At 31.5% G+C, this 21,677-nt stretch overlaps 1 protein-coding gene across 4 annotated transcripts in view; it reads right to left on the minus strand.

Annotated features, from left to right (window-relative positions):
- The window catches only part of DYNC2H1 (dynein cytoplasmic 2 heavy chain 1), a 292,996-nt gene that overhangs the window by 135,274 nt on the left and 136,045 nt on the right, over positions 1-21,677 (minus strand). For all 4 annotated transcript variants that reach the window (XM_074335553.2, XM_074335552.2, XM_019717180.3 and 1 more), the window contains 7 exons: positions 20,295-20,414; positions 19,482-19,616; positions 17,742-17,885; positions 13,224-13,313; positions 5,923-5,988; positions 3,439-3,489; positions 2,551-2,628 (listed from right to left, as the gene is read on the minus strand). In XM_074335553.2, coding sequence (XP_074191654.2) covers positions 2,551-2,628; positions 3,439-3,489; positions 5,923-5,988; positions 13,224-13,313; positions 17,742-17,885; positions 19,482-19,616; positions 20,295-20,414 — 684 coding nt within the window. The remainder of the gene's footprint in view (positions 1-2,550; positions 2,629-3,438; positions 3,490-5,922; positions 5,989-13,223; positions 13,314-17,741; positions 17,886-19,481; positions 19,617-20,294; positions 20,415-21,677) is intronic.

Here is a 21,677-nt window from a genome sequence, read left to right on the forward strand (position 1 = left end):
TACAGGAAAAAAACCTGGAAGACACACCAATTCATGGAGGCTGAATAACATGTTACTAAATAATGAATGGGTCAACCATGAGATCAAGGAAGTAATCAAAAGATATCTCGAGACAAACTAAAATGAAAATACGATGACCCAAAATCTATGGGATGCAGCGAAAGCAGTCCTAAGAGGGAAATTCATAGCACTGCAGGCCTACCTAAAGAAACAGTAAAAAATCACTAATCAACAGTTTATCTTCACACTTAAGGGATTGGAAAAAGAACAGCAAAATAAGCCCAAAGGGAGTACTAGGAAGGAGATAATAAAGATCAGAGAGAAAATAAATGAAATAGAAACCAGAAAAACAATATGAAAGATCAATGAATCCAAGAGTTGGTTTTTAGAGAAGGTAAACAAAATCGACAAATCTTTAGCCAGACTCATCAAAAAAGACAGAACCCAAAATAATGAAATTAAATTTAATGAAATTAAATGAAAGAGGAGAAGTGACAACAGACACCACAGAAATACAAAAAATTTTAAGAAAATACTATGAGCAACTATATGCCAACAAATTAGATAACCTGAAAGAAATGAACAATTTTCTAGAAGCACACAACTTTCCAAAGCTAACTCAAGAAGAAATGGAAAACCTGAATAGACTGATTACCACCAGGGAAATTGAATCAGTAATGAACAAGCTCCCAACAAACAAAAGTCCTGGACCAGATGGCTTTACAGGCAAATTTTACAAAAGATTAAAAAAAGAATTATTACCTCAAGCTATTCCAAAAAATCCAGGAGGAGGGAAGACTCCCAAACACTTTTTACGAGGCCACTATCAACCTGATCCCAAAATCAGACAAAGACACTACAAAAAAAGAAAACTACAGGCTGATATCTCTAATGAACACAGATGTGAAAATCCTCAACAAAATATTAGCGAACAGAATTCAGCAATACATTAAAAAGATCATACTCCATGATCAAGTGGGATTTTCACTCCTGGTATGCAAGGGTGGTTCAACATCCGCAAATCAATTAATGTGATACACCACATTAACAAAATGAAAAATAAAAATCATACGATCATATCAATAGATGCAGAAAAGGCATTTGACCAAATCCAACAGCCATTTATGATAAAAACTCTTAAACAAGTGCGAATAGAGGGACCATATCTCAACATAATAAAGGCCATATATGATAAACCCACAGCTAACATCATACTCAATGGGGAAAAGCTAAAACCATTCCCCTTAAGATCAGGAACAAGGCAAGTTTGCCCACTTTCTCCACTTCTATTCAACATAGTGCTGGAAGTTCTAGCCACAGCAGACAAGAGAAAGAAATAAAAGGCATCCAAAATGGTAAGGAGGAAGTAAAATTGTCATTATATGCAGATGACATGATACTATATATAGAAAACCCTAAAAAAAAAGAAAAAAAGAATGCCATCAGTTTGTCTACTCATAATTTTAATTTGTTCAAAAAAATAAGTAGTTAACAAAAATTGTCCATACATCTGGTATATAGTAGGCATTCACTGAATAAGCAAAAGGAAAAATTAGTCAGGTTTAACACTCAATATTAGGGAAATAAAGTTTAATAAGGCAAGGATCCTAATCTCAGTGGACTTACAACCTAGGAGAAGAGGCAGAAAACAAATCATTTTGTATTAGTACGGTGCGTGCGGTGATATAGGAATGCTCAAGATATATGCCGATAGAAAAGACAGAATGGAGAAATCGGGCAAAAAGTCATATAGGAGGTAATGCTTTGGGTAAGTCCTAAAAACTAGACATTTGACAGTCAAAACAGTCAAAGTGCATTCCAGGTGAGGGAATAAGGGAACCAGCAAATACAAGAAATTTTGAGGGAATGGACTGGAAGTAAAACTGAAGAGGCAAGTAAGGAGCAGATCATGGATAATCTTATATGTTATCCAAAAAAACTATGGACTTCATCCCTGAGTGATAAGAAACCATTAAAAGGTTTTAAATAGGGCACTATTTTAAATAAACTTTAAAACATAAAGGATAGAATAAAATGGAGAGATCTGAGATTAGAAGCAGGGACTAACTTTCTAAATCCAGTTAAATAGCAAAAGCCAAAACTAAGACAGTGGCTGTTAGCCTGGAGAAGAGTCGAGTATGAGAGATATTTAAAAGATGAATAGAAGTGAAAATGAAAATTTGAAACTCTTTTCAACATAAGTATGCTATACCTCATTACCGATCCTGAGTTATTGTATATATAAGGCTTCCACCTATCATATCAGAGGATCTTTTATTTACTTATGTTTATAGTCCCTGTGGGTATATAGCACAGAATCTTGTGCAATGCAGAGATTCAAGATGTGTATGTTGAATGAAAAATGCAATTAATTAATAATTGATTAAAGGATTAATCAGAATAGTTCTTTGATACCTTTTTACCCAGACATTTTGTCATATTCACAGAAACATCAACACTGAGTATGATTAAGTAGCACATAAAAAAATATAAACAGAAATAACTGAATACAGAAAAATTTCAATATCCCTCACGATAGAAAAGGAGTACCTTTAATGTGGCCACTGCCCAGCTTCTTTCTTGATCTATCCAAGATGGAAGTTGATCACGTATTCTTTGTTGAGAGTCCTTTAATAAGAGCAATTATTTTCCTTGGTATAGTTGGTAAAATTACAACTTAAAAAAATTCAACAACTGACTAGCTAATTTTATGAACACTGTTTTTTTTTAAAGCTTATTCTATGTATTATTTCTTTATTTTTATGTATTTTACAAATCAATATAAAATTCTACATAAGATATAACCATTTAGACAAATGTTGCATTCATTTTCATTGTGCTTAATCTTCTGTAAAACTTCAGAAAAACTCAAATGTAATAAGAAACTGCCATAAAATTATATTATCTTTAGTTACATCTTACATTTCAGACATAATCTAAGTTTTGCATTACAGTTTGGGTACATTCCTTTGAAAAATAATATTATCCATTACATGTTTAAACAGAAGAAAATAACTACACAAAAAACTAAATTTGAATAGTTATCAAAAGTTTTAAAAAGTAGTTTTTAAACTCAGTTACATAAGAAAGTTTTCCTAGTTATAATAGAAGATTTGATTTTCTTAGTATTATAAAAGCGTTCTTGGAATAAAATGTATATACCGAAAAAAAGAAACTATATTAATTGCTTAGTATTTAAATAATATATTCTCAAAAGAAATATGTCTTCAAGGACAAAAAATATGTTTAGGTCCATTTTATAAAAGGTCAATAGAGACAAAGACATATTCTCTAAAGACATATTCAACAATAATTTAAACAATAATAAAGACATATTCAACAATAATTTAAAATTCCTCTGAAGCAAATTATATTTCATGAAGTCTAAGCCCAAACTATTTTCCCTAAGAGTAGAATAACTTTGTTATTTTTACTTACAGCTTTCCGCAACATGTCTCCAACAACCACACCTGTAAATGTATCCCATTCCTATTGAATAAAAATATGAGGAACACAAAAAACATAAAAATACTATGCAGTTAAAATGTTCTTAATTTTCCTACATCCATCCTTATAAGATGGCTTATAATTCAGCTTTCTAAGGACACATTAAAAAAAACAACAAGAAACACAACTCCTTTCCCAACTTCCCACTTCTAGTACATTAACATTATGAGTTCATGTACCAATATAAAAAACATTAATATGAAATCTACTAAGAATAATTTTATTAAAACAAAAAAACTACATTTTATATAGGTAAATAAATACATATATATATATATATATATATATATATAGAGAGAGAGAGAGAGAGAGAGAGAGAGAGAGAGAGAAACAAATGTATACCCATTTTAAGAAAGGAAAAACCTATTAAAATTACACTGATGGTAATCACTTTGAGCAACTCTTATAATTGCAGAAGTCAAATGTGACATGTATTCATCTTTTGTTATCAGTATATATAATTTTAATAGTTTTCTCCTTTCTTAAAATGTGTACACATTTTTTTGGCACCCACTATACATATATAAGTCTTAACATCTAAAAATGTAAATGTCATGTTCAATTAGCATTTGTCACTACCTGTTAATTTTTCCTATTATACTTGTGTGCTATTCCTCCAGATAAGCAATAAGGTGTACCAAAGTTTTAAAATTGTGTATGTTAGAAAAAAAACAGAAAAAAGTAGTTCCATTAACATCTTTTCTAACAGATTGGAAGATTGCCATTATTCCCTTTTTTTTATCTACAGAATCAAAATTCATCAACTGTTATGTTATGAAATCTAGTGCTCTAAGAAAATCTGTATCTTCACCCTGTGTCCCCCAATCAGATAATAATAGGCACTACTATATAATTTATTACATATTGGTCAGCAAATAAAGCAAAAACATATTAAAATGGGACAGCAATATGGAAAAATTACCAAAGCAACATACTTCCTGCCTCCACCCACCCTGACCCTTTACACTTCACACTTAAATTACACAATTACAAATAAATAAAAATGAATGATTATTATACTATATGTAATATAATGTATATAATTGATTTATACTCCAGAAGGAAAAAACAGGTAATTTTAAGTCTTATCCAGTGTGAAACATATTAATCATAGTGAAAAACATTATACAGGAGGAAGTTAAGGCATTCGAGTTAATAGCAGAACTAAAAGGGGTCAAGTTAATAAATTCAGGAGAAACTATACAATTCAGCCAGAGCATGTGGAGGTAGAGGGAAACAAAGAGCAAACATATGCATGAGGAATGGCCTACATTCTTTTAACTATTCAAATGAGGGGAACCCAGAACATACCATGTTTACCCGAAAATAAGACCTACCCCGAAAATAAGCCCGTTAAAATCGTCAGCCATACGGACGCATTTAGTACATTATGACGATGTTCCAGAAGATGACATGACTGTATTTGAATAAATATAGATTGTTGTACATGAAAAACCAAGACATCCCCTGAAAATACACGCTCATGTGTCTTTTGGAGCAAAAATTAATATGAGACCTGATCTTATTTTGGGGGAAACACGGTAATTAAAATCTGATCAAGTGGAGTTAAAGGTTATTAGGTCAAAGTTGCACTGTCCACATAAATATTCTCTCCCACCCTAAATAATGGATTCTCACTTTATGATAATGGAATAATAATGAAAAAAAATCATTTACAAATGTTTTTTAAAGAATATTAGAAGCACACCAGAGATGGATTAACTAGCTCTGGCTCAAAGGAAGTTCTTTTCAAATTTGAGAGGGGGATATATGGCAGCCCAGAAATGAAGTCATAGACAAAGAAGATAAGTTATACATTAAAAGATTAACATAAATCTGCAGGTTCAAGGAAGCTTCTGAGAACTGCCTACCCTCTTTCTTGCTTCACCTGCTGTGAAGTCAGTGAAGGTGGTAATAAATAATGTTGTACCCATATTGTTCCATATTTTATATTTATCAGTTCCACTGCTTACACCAGGGATATAAGACTGACCCTTCTGGTATCCTGAGTACATGGACTTGGGTTCAGAAAAATCTAGGCACTGTGGGTAAGTTACTTACATTTTTCTGCCTTACTACCATGTTTCCCCGAAAATAAGACCTAAACAGAAACTAAGTCCTAGCATGACTTTTCAGGATGACAGCCCCTGAACATAAGCCCTAAAGCATCTTTTGGAGCAAAAACTAATATGAGGCCCAGTCTTATTTTCGGGGAAACATGGCATCACTTCAGAATATTGCGCCCACCCAGAGGGGAGTAGAACTGGAAATCATCATCTTACACTAAATTTCTAACTTAGTGAAAAATTAATAGGTTGATATATAATTTCTACCCTGAAGTAATTTCTAATCTAACCATAAATCCGTCCAAATTACTATGTAACTCAAACATTTTCCTCCTTTACTTCCACTTACATTTTCTTGAAAAAGTTCAGGATGCATGCCTCGAACAAAATGCAAAGCGAACATCAACTGATCAGCCTGAAAAGAATAACAGATGTTATCTTGCTTTTTCTTTTCTTTTCTTTTTTTTTTTTTAAACCTTGCTTTTTCTCTGAATTTGTGGTTCCGGAAAAGCCTAGTCCTTGAATTTCCATTCACAAAATCTGTATTGTCTTCAAATTATCTTCTTTTATCAATATGAAAAATGACTATTCCGATAACATCAACATAGAACAACAGTTCTAAGTTGGGGGTAGGGTATATAAAGAAAGTGCTAAAATATTTAGAGACAGTGCTAGGATTAATTTGTATTTACATCTCATTAAAAATAAAACAGATTTATTTAACTAGCTGAAATCCAATGGTGAGGTTTGAGTCAGTCATTACTAACTAGATCAATCTCCTGCATTAGTAATCCTCAATTTGTCACTGTGTATGTTTATATGCTCCTGAACAATGTATACCCCTAAATCAAGAAATTTCAGTTGTAGAAATTTATGTAAAGGGATCATGAATGTAATCCTGGATAGGAAACAAGGATATGATGTGCAAGACTGTTTACAGTGGAGGAAAAACTAAAACAACCTAAATGTTCAAAAGTCTATCATGAAAAATATTGATATCAAAAAAACATAGCATAATTCATATGTGGAAGGAGGGGGAATACGTTTATATAAACATATATGGATATGTAGCTGCAAAAAAATTGGAAAAAAGATATCAAAATTCTTATCAGTGATTTATTTTTGAGATTACAGGTTGTATTTTCTTCTTTTTCCTTAGATACTTATATTTATTTTTTAAACTTTCTAAAATGAGCTTGTATCATTTCTGTAAAAAAAAAAGTAAACGTTTACTAACAACAAAAAAAACCCATTTGGTAAAGCACCATCTTTCCTACCAAGTTCTAATTTAAACATTTTATTTAGCTTTTCCCATATTGTAAATACTTTATTTATATCTAATGTGTATATAATTATAGAGATAAATATACAGATATTAAGATATTTAAAAAGATCCTCCTATAAATACTAACAGCAAGTAAACTCCTTGCCTGCCAGAAAATCACCCTCAGTAGGAGAGATGCAGTATATTGAATAATACTCTACAGAAGGATTATCTTGTGTATGTTTGTATACACATACAGCAAGTACTCAATAAATATCTATTGATTAAGCAATGAAATAGCTACCGTGTGACTTAAATTATTGTAAAAAGCAAGGCATGTCATTTGGGGAGATGTACAATGGTCCTAGGTATTAGAAGGTCAGAACTCAGGTTTGGGATTGAACTGTGACTAGCTGAATAAGCCACTAAGCTATTTGTTTTGTGAATTAATGGATAGTTAACATAATTATAACAGAGCCTTCATCTAAGGTAAAGAAATAATGAAGACAAATTAGACAGTAAATGTATTACTTTGAAGCTTTATCACTTAACAATATAGTTAATTCTTTATTACATGTACATACATACCCACACAAACAAATTCACACAATATTATTTATTGAGCCATTTCTTCCTCCGAACTGAGGAAGAATAATGTAGTCTCTAGTGTTAATGGAAATAAGGCAAGGCCCTGCTACTCTATGATTCTCAGATTAGCTCAGATTAGCTCAAATCAGTGAGCTAATTGTTAATTATTACTGGGACCAAACTCCAAAATGTAAGCAAAAAATAGCCACATAACATGTAGTCAATAAATGGGTAATGGTAGTTGCCCTTCGCTTCATTTTTTGATCAGGCATATGCATGTAACACAGTTGGGCCAATGACATTATATCACTCCACACATAATGGTACAAAGGATGCCATATGACCTAAGACAGACCAACTGGGATCTTCTTTTATGTTTTCCAACCTAGACATCACTGAAGGAAGCTGTTGGTGGCAGCTGCCTCATTGCCCAGCTGGACCAATGAGTCCTTTCAGCCATAGTAACACCATAGTTACAATAATATTATAATGAAGGACAATGATGATTTAAGAAAATAACACAATTTACTGAGAGACTGAGAGAAAGCATTATTTTCAATTAAATTGAAGTAAAATTAAGAATGGAAAAATCAAGCTTAAGGATTTTTCTGAATATTTATTTCAGAGAAAAACAAAAAACAAACCTGTCAATATCCAGAGTTGACAAAGTAGTTTTTATCTCTAACATCCTTGATCTACACTACTTTTCAAATCAGAAAATTTAAGTGTTTTAATTCAATGTTAATTTATCTCAGCATACTTAGGTTCTGCTACAAAATACTTTAATATCAAGGTATATAGAATAAGGAAAATTTCAAATGATCATCTATATAATTAACTAGAAAAACCACTAACAGATGGTAAACTATTAGGTGGGATAAGTCAGCCACACATTCCATGCCATCACAATACTCTAGTAAATATTCAAAAGCAGTGAAACTATTAGAGCAGAATTAATACAATATGAGGGAATCTTAAAGTCAACTTCAGAGTTGAGATCAAGTTCACAATTCCAGATATAATTGTTTGTTTCACTCTCATTCTATTAGTAAGAAGTTTTCAGCATCAAGCCAAATGGGTTTCAATGTCAGCTCCACCATTAATCTGGGTAACCTACAGAAAGGTTATTAGCTCTAAATCTTGGTTTCCTCCTTATATAATAGGAATGTTGTAGGAATTAAATCACAATATATGCAAAGCACTTACACAGTGTCTGGAACATTGTAAGTCTTAAAAGGTGACATATAACTATCTGCTTTACAGTAAATTAATAAACTACACAATATTGGAAGGGAAATGTATTTCAAAATATTCCAGACTCCACAATTCTCAGAGACTAAGAAGCAATAAAAAGTATACTTCATTCATTCCTTTTATTTCTACTCCACAGTATCTATTGCTTTCAAATATGTTCAATGAAAAGTATAAAGCAAATGTTACCATATGGAGAAGTCTTTCTTTAATCTCAACGAAGTTGATACAGCATAGAACTAGAGTATTCTCATTTGTGCTTGAAGTTAAACCATACATTTTAATGAACAATTCTATGCACATGCAACAATACTTCCAGAAAAATCTAAATGGTTAGATATAATACTAAAAAGTTTCAAAGTTATCTAAGCAGAAAATAATTATCTAAATTACCAGGATTCACTTTAATAGCCACAGGTGATAAAATTTTGAAACACCCACACTTTTATAAGAAAACACATTTTGATAGAAAAAAATATCAGATTCCAAATTAAATGATTTGTAAGATAAATACAATCATGATAAGCTATTATTATTTTATTTTTAAAACATAACATTCATCTGAATTTTACTCAATCAACTAGCAAATTCATTTGGAGGGGCAGACTGACCTGCAGAGGCATAAACCTACCAAAAATTTGAGTGAAAAAACTTCTAGTCACATCTCACCTAAGCCATTTCAGATCTCTCTTGGATCACACTTACAAGAGGAAAGGGACACAGGAAGAATATATACTCTCCCACCCTTTTCTGTAGTCTTGCCTTATATAGTTGGAAATTATTTAACATTCCAACAACTTCCATTATTTTGTATCTATTCCAAACAATAAACTGGGATGAAGAAATGATATGTAAAGGTACTAACTTGTACATAGTTTTAGTATAATCATAAATTTGGGAAAACCAAATATGTTACTTATCCTATCATTGTCTAAAATACTTAGGTTACTGAAATAAATAATTTTGATCTCTTAAAAAAATGACCCAGTCAAGAATCTAAACTGAAACTGCTAGACAGTTTTCTACATTTGGGTTACTTAATCAAAAGTCTAAATTATCTGCTACAAAACAAGTCAATCAGTTTTTACTCCAGGTCAGGTTGCTTTCACTTCAATGCGATGCGAATACTAATAATCCTATCCTCGCTCTAGTTCAAGAGTCCCCTGCTGCCATACTGCTGTCACCAACACAACAGCAAAATCAGCAAGAAAGAAGGGGGTTATCACTTTGTGAGGGGTATAAATACCTAACTATTACATTGTTTTGTACACCTGAAACTAATAACAAAAAATAATAATAAATAAATGAATAAAATATGATATAAAATAAATTAAGAAACTCTGGCAGTTTAATGGGATGCACACTGCTAAAAACCCAAAAAGGTTTCACTAAAATATGAAATTGGTTCCGTCCTAAGATCACACTGCTAAATCTTGAGAAATGTACTTCACTGCTTTACAATTAATGTGCTTTCAGAATTTTTATTCATTCTATGGACTGCTGAATTCATGTTGAATAAGTTTAATATTACTCATACAGAAATATGAATTTTAGAAAACAGATATTCCATTGTCAATTATAAACGTCTTAAGAAATATAAACCACAATTTTCTGGGAATTTGTTGGTTTTAGTGATTTTAGCTGTTCTCAATCAATAGAAAAGTATTACTTAAGATAAGCAATGAAAATAGCAATTGGGTATTTTCAGCACCCAATTGTGCACTAAATTGTGAGCACCCAACTGGATACTAAAATGTTAAGGACATTAAGCCTTGTAAGCTCTCTCCTAGTGCAACAAAATGCTGGCTTTACCCTAATTTACATACATTTTTAAAAGGTAAAGTGACTTAAAAGTATTCCTTGCTATACTTCACTGATGTCTTATATCATTTAGTACTGACTACTTATTATATCCTTCCCTAATTACATTATAAAATATATGACATAAGGATTTACATCTCATCAGTAAATATATTGCATAAAAATAAAGTAATATATAAACCGAGGTAAAGACACATAGGTTAGAAACAAACAAGAAACACATAATAAGCAAAACTACTAAAATTTTGGATTCAACTGATGTCCATAAATATGTATGTTATTAATAAAGAATTATGGAACATCCTTTTTAAAAAAATACTACTGATTGAAAGAAAGAGTTTATGGTATCTTTTAACTTAAAATATTTTTCAAAAATAATATTTATTTATAACATTACTTTCAAAAGGAATTTGGGGCATCTTAAAGTAACTATAGCGCTCTAATATTTTCATAAATCACAGCCTATTTTAGTGTAGAGGTCTTAAAGGAGAGTAAAAAAGCATTAAATATATTATTAGGAGAGTGACTAAAATGAAACTGTATCCTTAATATATTCACTAGAAAATAAAATAAGATTAAAGCTACATTTAAAAACAAATTATATAAATTAAATAATATAGAAATCAAAAATAAATCTAATGATTAAAAAATAAAATATAAAAACAATAATTATGATAAAGTAGACTTGTTCTATAAAGCAAGGCTTATTCTTTAAAATACCAAGAAAAATAGATAAATATGGCAAATAGACAAAAATGACAAATAAGGAAGGCAAAAACAAACAACTTTAATAAAAATACAGAAAAGAAATTAAAAAATAAGATATTTCTAAACCACAACTTGGTAAAAATTAAAAAGACTGATAATATCCAGGGTTGACAAGGATGCAAGGAAGGAGGTACCTTACTTACTCTGTGGACAGGAGTATTAACTGGTAAAGAACTTTTAGAAGGCAGTTTGATAATATTCAACAAAATTTCAAAAGTTCTTTATCCTTAGACCAGCACTATATTTTCATTAAGAAATCTACTGAATAGAAATACCTACTTACACATGTACATAAAGATGAATATACTTCACAGGACTTAACAGTCATTCATAACAGCAAAAAATATATATAGTTTAATATCCACCAATCAAGTAGTAGCTAAAGCAGCAAATAAACATATTATGGAAAACCACACCATCACTAAATATAATGAGGTTAATACATTTATACTTACGGAAAGATCTTCTGGAGCTATTGCAACAAAAAAAGATGCACCAGAACAAAATATATAGTATGGAAGATATAAAAGTATTATGTATTTGTTGGTATAAATATGAAGAGAAAGGAAATGGGTTATATAAGAAACAAATCAAACTTAGAACTGATTTCCTCTAATGAAGGAGTAAAAGCTGGAGGAGAGGGTGAAATGACTCTAAGATTTTTTTCTATACAGTTCCATAAAGTTTGAGACTCAGAAAATGTTTTTTAACTTTTGTTTGTGTAATAAAATTTTAAAGCATTACATGAGATAATGCATTATACAAATGTTAGCAATATATGAGATCTATAACTGATAAAATTCTACTCTTATGTCATCCTCATATCTAGGATCATAACATTTTAGTGATGAAATGAGCTTTCAGATCTTTGCTTGCAATTCCTCATTTCACACAACTTAAAACTGAGGGCCAAACAGATGATTTTTAGAATGATAGTTAACTATAAGACCGTTAAAATAAAAAATATAAATCCACCATTCTCATTAAAGAAGGAATTCTGCAGAAACGCTCAACTATAATTCTTTGAACTTCCAATAATGTCCATTGTCAAAGTGCTGAAAGGCACTTTGAAGGATTTATTTTCTGCCTCAAGTAACGATCCTCAACAATATCACTCTAATCATAAAAGTTACTAACACTTACTGAAAAATATACTAACTACATCTTTTTCAAGATTTTCTAAGAAGCCTATATAATTGGACCATCATAACTCTATTTCTCTCACTTTCTTGTCTGTATGAAGCTCTACTTCAATGTATCTCAAGCTAACAAAGACTGATATTTTTAAAAATTCCAAAATGAAAAGCCTCTGTGTTTTCTATAATATTCAAAATTTCTAAAATATGCTCCATTGAGTATTCTACTGGGACCTTTATAATACTAAAGATGTCTATGACAAATTTCTAACTCAGAATCAGGCATTAGTTTACTTCCTAATGCCAGGAATAGGAAACAATTTTGTTCCCCAACCCAGGGAATATTTGGCAATGTCCAGAGATATTTTTGATTGTAACAACTGAGGGAAAGGGAGTGCTACTGGCATTAGTTGGCAGAGGCCAGAGATGATGCTAAAGATCCTAAAATGCACAAAACAGCCCCCCTCAACAAATAATAATGTGGCCCAAAATGTCAATAGTGCTGAGGTTGAGAAAACCCAGCTACAAAATGACCTACATAATCCATCACAGTTTCCTCTTTCAATGGCTACTGGGATGACGAGAGCAAGGTCAGCTAATCCAGTGTTTGCTCTCCCTTCTTCACTTGTGACTTTTTCCCTACCATATCCCAAAGCATTGCAAGACATTCTAGATAGTAATGAATATTATTCTAGGAAAATATCAGAAATTCCAATTTCAATACCTTTCTAATAGGTAAAGAATTACATAATTTAAATGTAATACTGTATTAAATCAAGAGTCAGGTAGTATTTTATATGTGAAAAATATAACATTTCTTACCTTAAATAGACAACGGCATATATATTCATATACCATATGTTTTAATGAGTTGATAAGAGACTGGATTCGCTGTTCTGTATTTTCAGAATCCTGTAGATTACAATTTGAAAGTTGAAAAACCACTAGGGAATTTATAAACATTTAAAAGGTACCCCCTAGTTTAATCACGTTTATAAATAGTTTCTCAAGACTCAAAGCTGATGGCCAAACTCAAGTACTAATTAAATAAGTGCATTAAACTTATACTCTTAACACAATTGAAAAAATTGATGTATTTTTCTTTAATGTATAGACTTGTTATATAGAAAAGCATAGGTTCCAAATGGCGTCACTTGTGCTAAAAGCCATGATACCAAACCTATATTTATACAATATCTGTCCTAATTACAGTTTTAACCTTCACTAGAAATGCAGTCTTAATCAACCAGTCTAGAATTTTCCGGTCAAGCACCGGTAATCTGTCACTCAGACCCTATTTATCCCCACACACACCTCCAATGGAAAAAGAGGCAACCTGCATAATAAAACCTATCCTATTCCCTTACTCCAAAAAAGACAATGTCTAGGACTAAAAAAATCCTTCTTTTTCTTTTGCTAATTGCCCCCTTGCCAACTCTTCTTCCGATAAAAACCTTCCATTTTGTATAACCCCTCAGACTGCCTTTCGACTTGTTAGATGGGATTCTATCCAATTCATGAATCATTTAATAAGGCCAATTATATCTTCAATTTTACACTACTGAATTTTGGGGTTTTATTGACAGAGCTAAAACTTTTAATAAATAAAAATTATAATCAATTTCTAATATAATATGAATTAAATGTGACTATACCACTTGATTCCTGCTGGAATTAAAAATACAACATCAATCTGGGGTAAAATCATTTCATTGCTTGTATTATAATTACCAATCCAGCCCCAAAACAGTATGACCAGAACTACCCTATAAAGAATTTTCTCACGCTCAATACAAAAACCTAAATAATCTTAAACCATGCCCTTCAAGTTGAATAAAGATGAATAATAACTTTGATATTGGTGCTACAAAAATTCGTACACACCTTTAGTATTTTTATACTTCCATTACATGACTTTTTACACTTCCATTTTTTTATACTTCCATCTTGTACTTCCATTGTACATGACTGCCATGATTTGAAAGAATATCATTAATGGCTATTTCCTTTGATTCATGAAAAATAGCTTGGGGTAGAAACAGGGAAGGAGATTGTAAAAGCCGGTCTCTTCCCTAAGTGTTATATGAGTTTTATATCTCACTTCAAAGAGCATGTGGAGAATACATGCCTGACAAAGTCAATTCAGGTACAATATTTAAACTAAATTTGTTTGCTTCCTTGTGATTGTAATTGACAAGAATAAAAATAACCTAGTAAAATAATTCTAAGTTTCACTTTAACATATCCAGGATGAGCAGTGCAGTGTGTGAAATTGGTACAAAACATCATGAACTGGCATTTAGGTGCATCAAACCTAGGTGTCTGGCCTTGTTAGTAGCATGTTCTAACCAAGAGGTCATCGTTTACAGTTCATATGGCAAGCACTCTTCTTCATTTCACTATTTATAACAAAGATCACATGTGAAATTGAAACTTGGATCCACTAAAAGGTACTCTATTGTGAGACAGAGTCAAGTTATCTACAAGATCCAGTGGATTTTCAAAACATTGGAAAGCAAGATTTTTAATCTACATATTTAAGATTACATTACTTTTTAACGTAAATTCAAATGTACACATACAAGTACACACAAATAAACATCAGTGTTATTCAATGGCCACATTATCACAGAACTATTGTTGCTGAGGAGATACTGAGTTATAAACTTTTCTGAAGAGTACAAAATAATCAATATTCTAATTACATTTAGTTAGAACTTCTAATTTATTTATTAGTTCTCATACCAGGTTAGAGACACTTCACTTTAACATGAATATACTTGACTACCAGATAAAAAGAAATTTAAAATGAAATTATTATGTGTTCTTTCTAAGTAATCTACGAGAAATTTCAACGTAAAAAAAGGTAAATATAAATGACTCTTTAGTTTTATCTGTTGACATAGTGAATTATGTAATACCATGTATCTTGAACCAACTCTCACAGACTTTACTCCATTCTGAGTTTTCCTTTATTGTGTGTGTAAAAATGCTTCTATCAGTACAATATTATAAATGGTTTGATTAAATTTAACATACTTTAAATTTCAAAAATATTTTTTAAAAACGAAGGACCAAACTTCAATTATTTATTCTTCTGTCTTTCCCATGCCTCTAGAAACCCGATGTTTGTCTAAAGGGCATTATAAATATAAATGACAGAAATACGTGTCTTCTCTACCATGACTGAAGACAGATTTTTGTTAATAAAACCTACCCCCCAAAGCACTATCTCTTCATTAGGTACCGTTTTATTTCAATTTTGAATGTATGAACAACTTCAAATGAAATACATTAATGAAAAAAATCAATACAAATGTAATCATCATATATAATCAAATAAAAATTTTCTGAAATAACTTATTCATGAAAATAATAAATAGCCATGAAAATGAAGACAAGAATTGTTGTCCTGTTTTGTTCCCTGCTATAAATCCAAACACCTAGAAAAATGTCTGACACATAGTGAGTCTGTAATAAGTAATAAATAATAATTGTTCCTCAGAAAACAGATTTTAGTAAACCTACTTGAATGTAATTTATCCCTAAATTCACTAAAAGAACACACTACTCTCCCCTAAAAAGATGATTTAAAAAAACACCCATAATACTATTATACCAAACACAATAACTATAAAGAATAAGGAGATAAATTTTGTCTCATAAAAATATTTTAGAAATAAAGTGAAAAGGCAGATAATAAACTCAAAATGTTTACAACATATGCCAAATGTTGAGGTTTAATGTCCTCAATATTTAAGTCTCTTAGAACTCAATTTTATATTAATATCACAGAATGTAAAAGAAAAAAATTCATCAAAGAAGAAATACAAATGTTAAATAATCCTATGTTTATCTTATAAGTGATATTTATCTTACAAATGATCAAAGACTTGCAAATACAATGAAATATTTTCCAATTACCTAATAGGACAACTATTCAAAGATATGTAATATTCATTGTTGGCTAGGTATAGATAGAAAAAAGCACTCTCACTGCATCAGTTTAACAATAGCATATGTTTTCAAAGGACAGTTAGACAATATTTGTATAAAAGGCTGACAAATGTGCATTTTTCCCCCATTATCCAAGTCTAGGAATTTAACTAAGAAAATGATGGGAGAAGCCAAACACTGAAAAACATAATAAATGTCTGTAGATGTTTTAAAACATAACCCCCAAATTTCTGATACCCCTTCCATCAAAAGGTGAAGTCTATTTTCCCATCCCCTTGAATCTGAGTATGTCTGTGACTGCTTCAACCAACAAAATCCAACAGAATAAAGCAGAAATGACACTGACACAAGGCTGGGTTACAAAAGGCGATTCACCTTCTGCCATGTTCACTACAACACACGTTTAGAGCCCCCAGGTATAATATGAGAAACCCAACTACTCTGTGCTGTGAGAAAGCCAAGCTTCACGGAAAGGTGCAGCAGTCAGCAGTACCGGCATCAAGTCCTCCCGCCCCAGGCACCAGACATGCAGGTGAATCCCACTCAGAAGTCCTCCCCATCCTCCAAATCCCACTCTGAAGTCCTCCCAACTGAAGTCCCAGACATTAAGAAGCAGAGATAAGCCATCCCTGCTCTGCCCTCACCAAATTCCCCACAGAATTCATGAGTATAAGGAAGAACGCATGAGCTTATGAAAAAGTTTTAATCTGCCAAATTTCAGGGTCATGATATTCAGCACAAGTAACCAGATCAATGTCCATGTAGGAGGTGGTTAAATAAAGTACAGTATAGTGCCACAATCTCTCAAAATTATCGTGTAGGTTTATATTTACTGACATGAAAGTTGTCTATAATATACGAATAATTTTTTTAGATAGTATGATACCTTTTGGTTAAATAAATTTATATCCTTTAATATATCCTTCCCTTCATTAGAATATAACCCAATACAAGTAGTGTATACTCTTATATCCCCATTACCTACAACAATAACTAGCACATATTACAGTCTCAAACAACAAGGATATACAATGAAATTTTATATGTCATTTTCCCCAAGTAATGGGATTATGTGGATAATTTCTTACCTTTATACTTTACTGAATCATCTGTGCTTTTTTAAGGATCATCTATTACTTATTAATTTGTACTCAAAACATACATCATTCCCATTAAGAAGACTGTCAGATGGGGACAGTTTGTTAAGAATATAAACTACAATTAAGGAGCTAGTTTCTTTTAATACAGTTTAAAATTGTTACATGTGGTCTTCTGAAATATCATTTTAAGCAAATTTTCTCAGGAAATTGTTATTATAGATTAATCACCTTCAAAAGTGATCTCTCTAATTCAGTCTCAGCTACAGGGTAACCAACAGCATACCTGTTTGTTTTGTAGAGCTCGCTGGAAAAGTCGAAGAAATGAAGCCAAACTAAAACGGTACATGTTATTAATTTTGGACAAGTCAGAGATAATGAAGTACATCTTGCTGGCACTCTCAGCCAGAGGAAGATAGGCATCCCGCTCCTGTGGATCAGAGGTTGGGGAGAAAACACCTCAGTACTAGTGCTTTACTGCCACCTACAGACCACTATGCACATAGCTAGCCACAGCCTTATATTCCTACATATATCCAACTAATGAAGATGACAAATCATAGAATTTTATAACTAAAAGGAATAGAATGATCTAGTTTTTATTTTTATGAAACTGAGGGAAATATATTTTAAATAGTTCTCTACAACTCAGATTACAAAGCTAGAAGAGGCTCATGGGTTGATCTTAATGAGGACTGAGAGCACTTGTATTAGGGGAAAGAGAGTGAAACGGAATGGTAAACAGCTGTGAGCAGAATAAATGACGCATTTTTACACTTCAAAAGAGAAACAGTTTAGGTAATGCAAGAGGGCATGGCACTACTAGGCTATCCCTTCAGCAGACAAAAATTAGAACTATGAATCCAGCGTGTGGGACTGGTGTCAACAAGAACACTGAGGGAACGAAAGCAGACTGTAACAGGTGTCCACATTAAGATAATAAAGCACCTAGCACGGTTTAACATAAGCATAGAAAGACCCAATGACCACAGGGGCTTTCATTCTGACTGGAGGTATAGGATGATAAAAACGAGAGGATGATAGGATTAAATGGCCTCAAGATTCTGAATGGAAATCTGAGTAGATTCTCTAAGTCATTCTGATAAAAGCACCAGGATTACAAATGTGACATTGGTAAAATTATGTTTGTGACTAGTGATGCCTGTTCAGAGAAAGAAGGCACAGGAAGTTCAAACTCCTTTTGATGTAGAATGACAGGCATGACATCTGCCAAGTTTAGAGTAGGTAACTACATTGGAATCAAGTATACGTTTGCTCTTACTCTGGTTTCAACAGAGCTCTTTCCGAAGTGAAGAAAGTAATAATATGAAATTGTGAAATTTGAGTGAGGGCTGAAAAATACTGAAATGGAAATCTGCAAAAGTTACTGAGATGAATGGGAAAGAATTAAACAATATCAGTGAGGGCCCTGGTCAGTTTGAGACCTGCAAATTCATAGTAACATTAATCGGCTTGGTTGTCTGATTTTCTTCAAGCAAAGCTTAGTCACTAAATTATAGAGAGGAAAAGATAAATTGTACTGATAGGGGTTTGGAATTATGCAAAAAGAAATACACAAAAAAAAAAGGAAAAAGGATTTTAATCATTTGTAAGAAAATAAGTCTGATCATCATACTCACATAGTATAGGATGATTAGGGGGGAAAAGTGTTTTTAATGGGGAAAGTAGCTTATAGCTCTTGTAATTAAGGTATTTAATGTGTCTTACATTCCAAGAATGACAAAGATACTTTAGCATTCACTTTCAATTTTGGTGCAAAACTATAGCTTTAGATAATATTATGCCAGAAATCAGTAGAACCCAGCAGGGTATACCGACCTCATCCTCGTGTCCTCAACATCTCATCACCTTCTCTATAATAAGAATCAGACCAAAGGCTTTGGTGTTTTAGATAACTTTCTATTTTTGCAATCAGTTTCCCAGAAGTCCTGATTCTGCATTTTAATCATATTAACATAAAAGTTTAAGAAAAGATGATATAAGATCACAAAGAAGGAATACTTACTTGATCAAGGAAAATCTGGAGTTTGTAAGATTCCTTAAGTGACTCTTGAATAAGTGCACTGCTTGCTTTTGTCTGATTCAAAGATTCAATCAAATCCTTATTTTCCAAAATATTGCCTTGAGATGTGGCAAGTGTCTGTAGCAAAAAAATAACAAAATCATATTAACATTATTATACATATTAAAATAATCAATTAAAGGAAGCTCATAGTATCTATCATCAGCTTGATAATGTTTATGAAGACATTATCAAGAATTTCAACACTTTATAGCAGGGGTGTCCAAACTGCAGCCCGCGGGCCAACTGTGGCCCGCAATCCATTTTTAATTGGCCCACAGCAAATTCCAAAAATATATTTAGTTTACTTAAATAAACCAGGTGAGGCAATATGTACTTCATCTCGAGTGAGTGGCCCGGCTGTTTGTGCATATGGCCGTTGGTAAAAAACGTTGAAAAAAGTTTGGACACCCCTGCTTTATAGCCTATAAGTATGATATAGTAAATCATTATATGATACTATATCATCAAAGCATTGAATATGTATTAATTTTATTAATCTCATTTTAAAAACTACTTAAAGTTATAGATTAAGTCATAATTGCATGCTACCTTTTAATGCTTCTTGAAATTATGAGCATGTAACATAATTAATGAAATAATCCAGTATAAAGACAGTATTAGTTAAAAATTACTTACCTTAAACATTACTTCTTAAGATCTTATATTGCAAGATATCTACTTTTTTGTTTGAATTTTGATTCATTAAAGAAAAAAACGTAATACAAAAAATTATCCTGAATAACTAAATTTTACCTCTAAAAGAGATTCCTCAAGCTTGGCTAACTGTATTTTCTTATCTTCTTCCTGTTGTAATAGTTTTGTTTTCTGTTCCTCTAAATCAGGTTTCTCATGCTGAATAGTTAAGGCCAAAAGCTAAAAAAAAAAAAAAATATATATATATATATATATATATATATATATATTTAAGGTCAAGTTTATTCTAGCAACAGGTTCAAACAAAACAATACAAAACAAAACTTCCCGCGAACAGGCCAGTGTTTGACCAAAAGCTACAAGTATTATGATACTACCGTATGTACCTCATTTGATTCTTTCTACTTAAATATATGAGACACCTTCACAATTATTTCTTACAAAAAAGAGGCAAAACAAATAGTTAAACCCATTGAAAAAATGTTAAACATTATAGGACAAGTATAAGAAATTGTATGATTTAACATATCAACATGGAATATTTAGTTCTAAAATTACATTACATGTACAAAAACTATGGAAGCTAATATTTTTCAATGGTAAGTATTCACATAAAATAAGAGCTATCTCTCTTAAAATACTATACCATCAAAATCACAATGAAATACCACTTCCCACCCACTATATGACTACAGTTAAACAGACAGTAACAAGTGTTGACAGAATGTGGAGAAAGTGGTACACTCATACAATGTTGGTGGAAAAGAAAAATAGCACAGCCACTTTTGAAAGTTTGTTTTTCAAAATGTTAAACATAGAGTTACCATAAGACCCAAATTTCCACTAAGAAAATCATTGAATTGTACACTTTAAGTGGGTGAATTGTATGATATGTGAACTGAATCTAATAAAGCTGTTTTTTAAAATGCTATGCTAAATTCTTAATTTTGAAACTAGAGAGACTGACATTGGCATGTTATAAATTATATAATTCCAAATCTGCTCTACAAGCATCTTCACTTAGTTTTTGTTAAAGTAAAATCTAAATAGCCCGTTTCAGCAATTAATATGGAGAGTATTTAGATAGAAGGAGCAATTTCAACAATTCTGCCAAGTTTTAAATAATTTGTCCATTGTCTTGTTTATAAGAAGTTTCATCAAAAAAACAAAAGTATCATCAAATAAGTCAAAAGATATTGTTTATAAAAAATATATGTGGCAAGCCATATAATATGGTAAGAAAAATATTTTGAAAGAAAAGTTCTTAAATTACAATAAAGTAAAAATTGTAGCAAATATATGCCTATTATAAATCAAAGGAGGAAAAATCTACTACTATCAGTTGAGTAAAAAATAGGGTGATACTCAAAACGTCAACAGGTATATCTTTAAAGAGGGGGGAAAATGAGTGATAGCTTATGAAAGTAAATGTCTGGACATGAAAAATTACTTTGAAATTCATGCAGTAAATAACCATACACA

The sequence above is a fragment of the Rhinolophus sinicus genome, chromosome 14, assembly GCF_057876585.1.
Source record: "Rhinolophus sinicus isolate RSI-liver-muscle chromosome 14, RSI-T2T, whole genome shotgun sequence".
NCBI classification, from domain to species: Eukaryota; Metazoa; Chordata; class Mammalia; order Chiroptera; family Rhinolophidae; genus Rhinolophus; species Rhinolophus sinicus.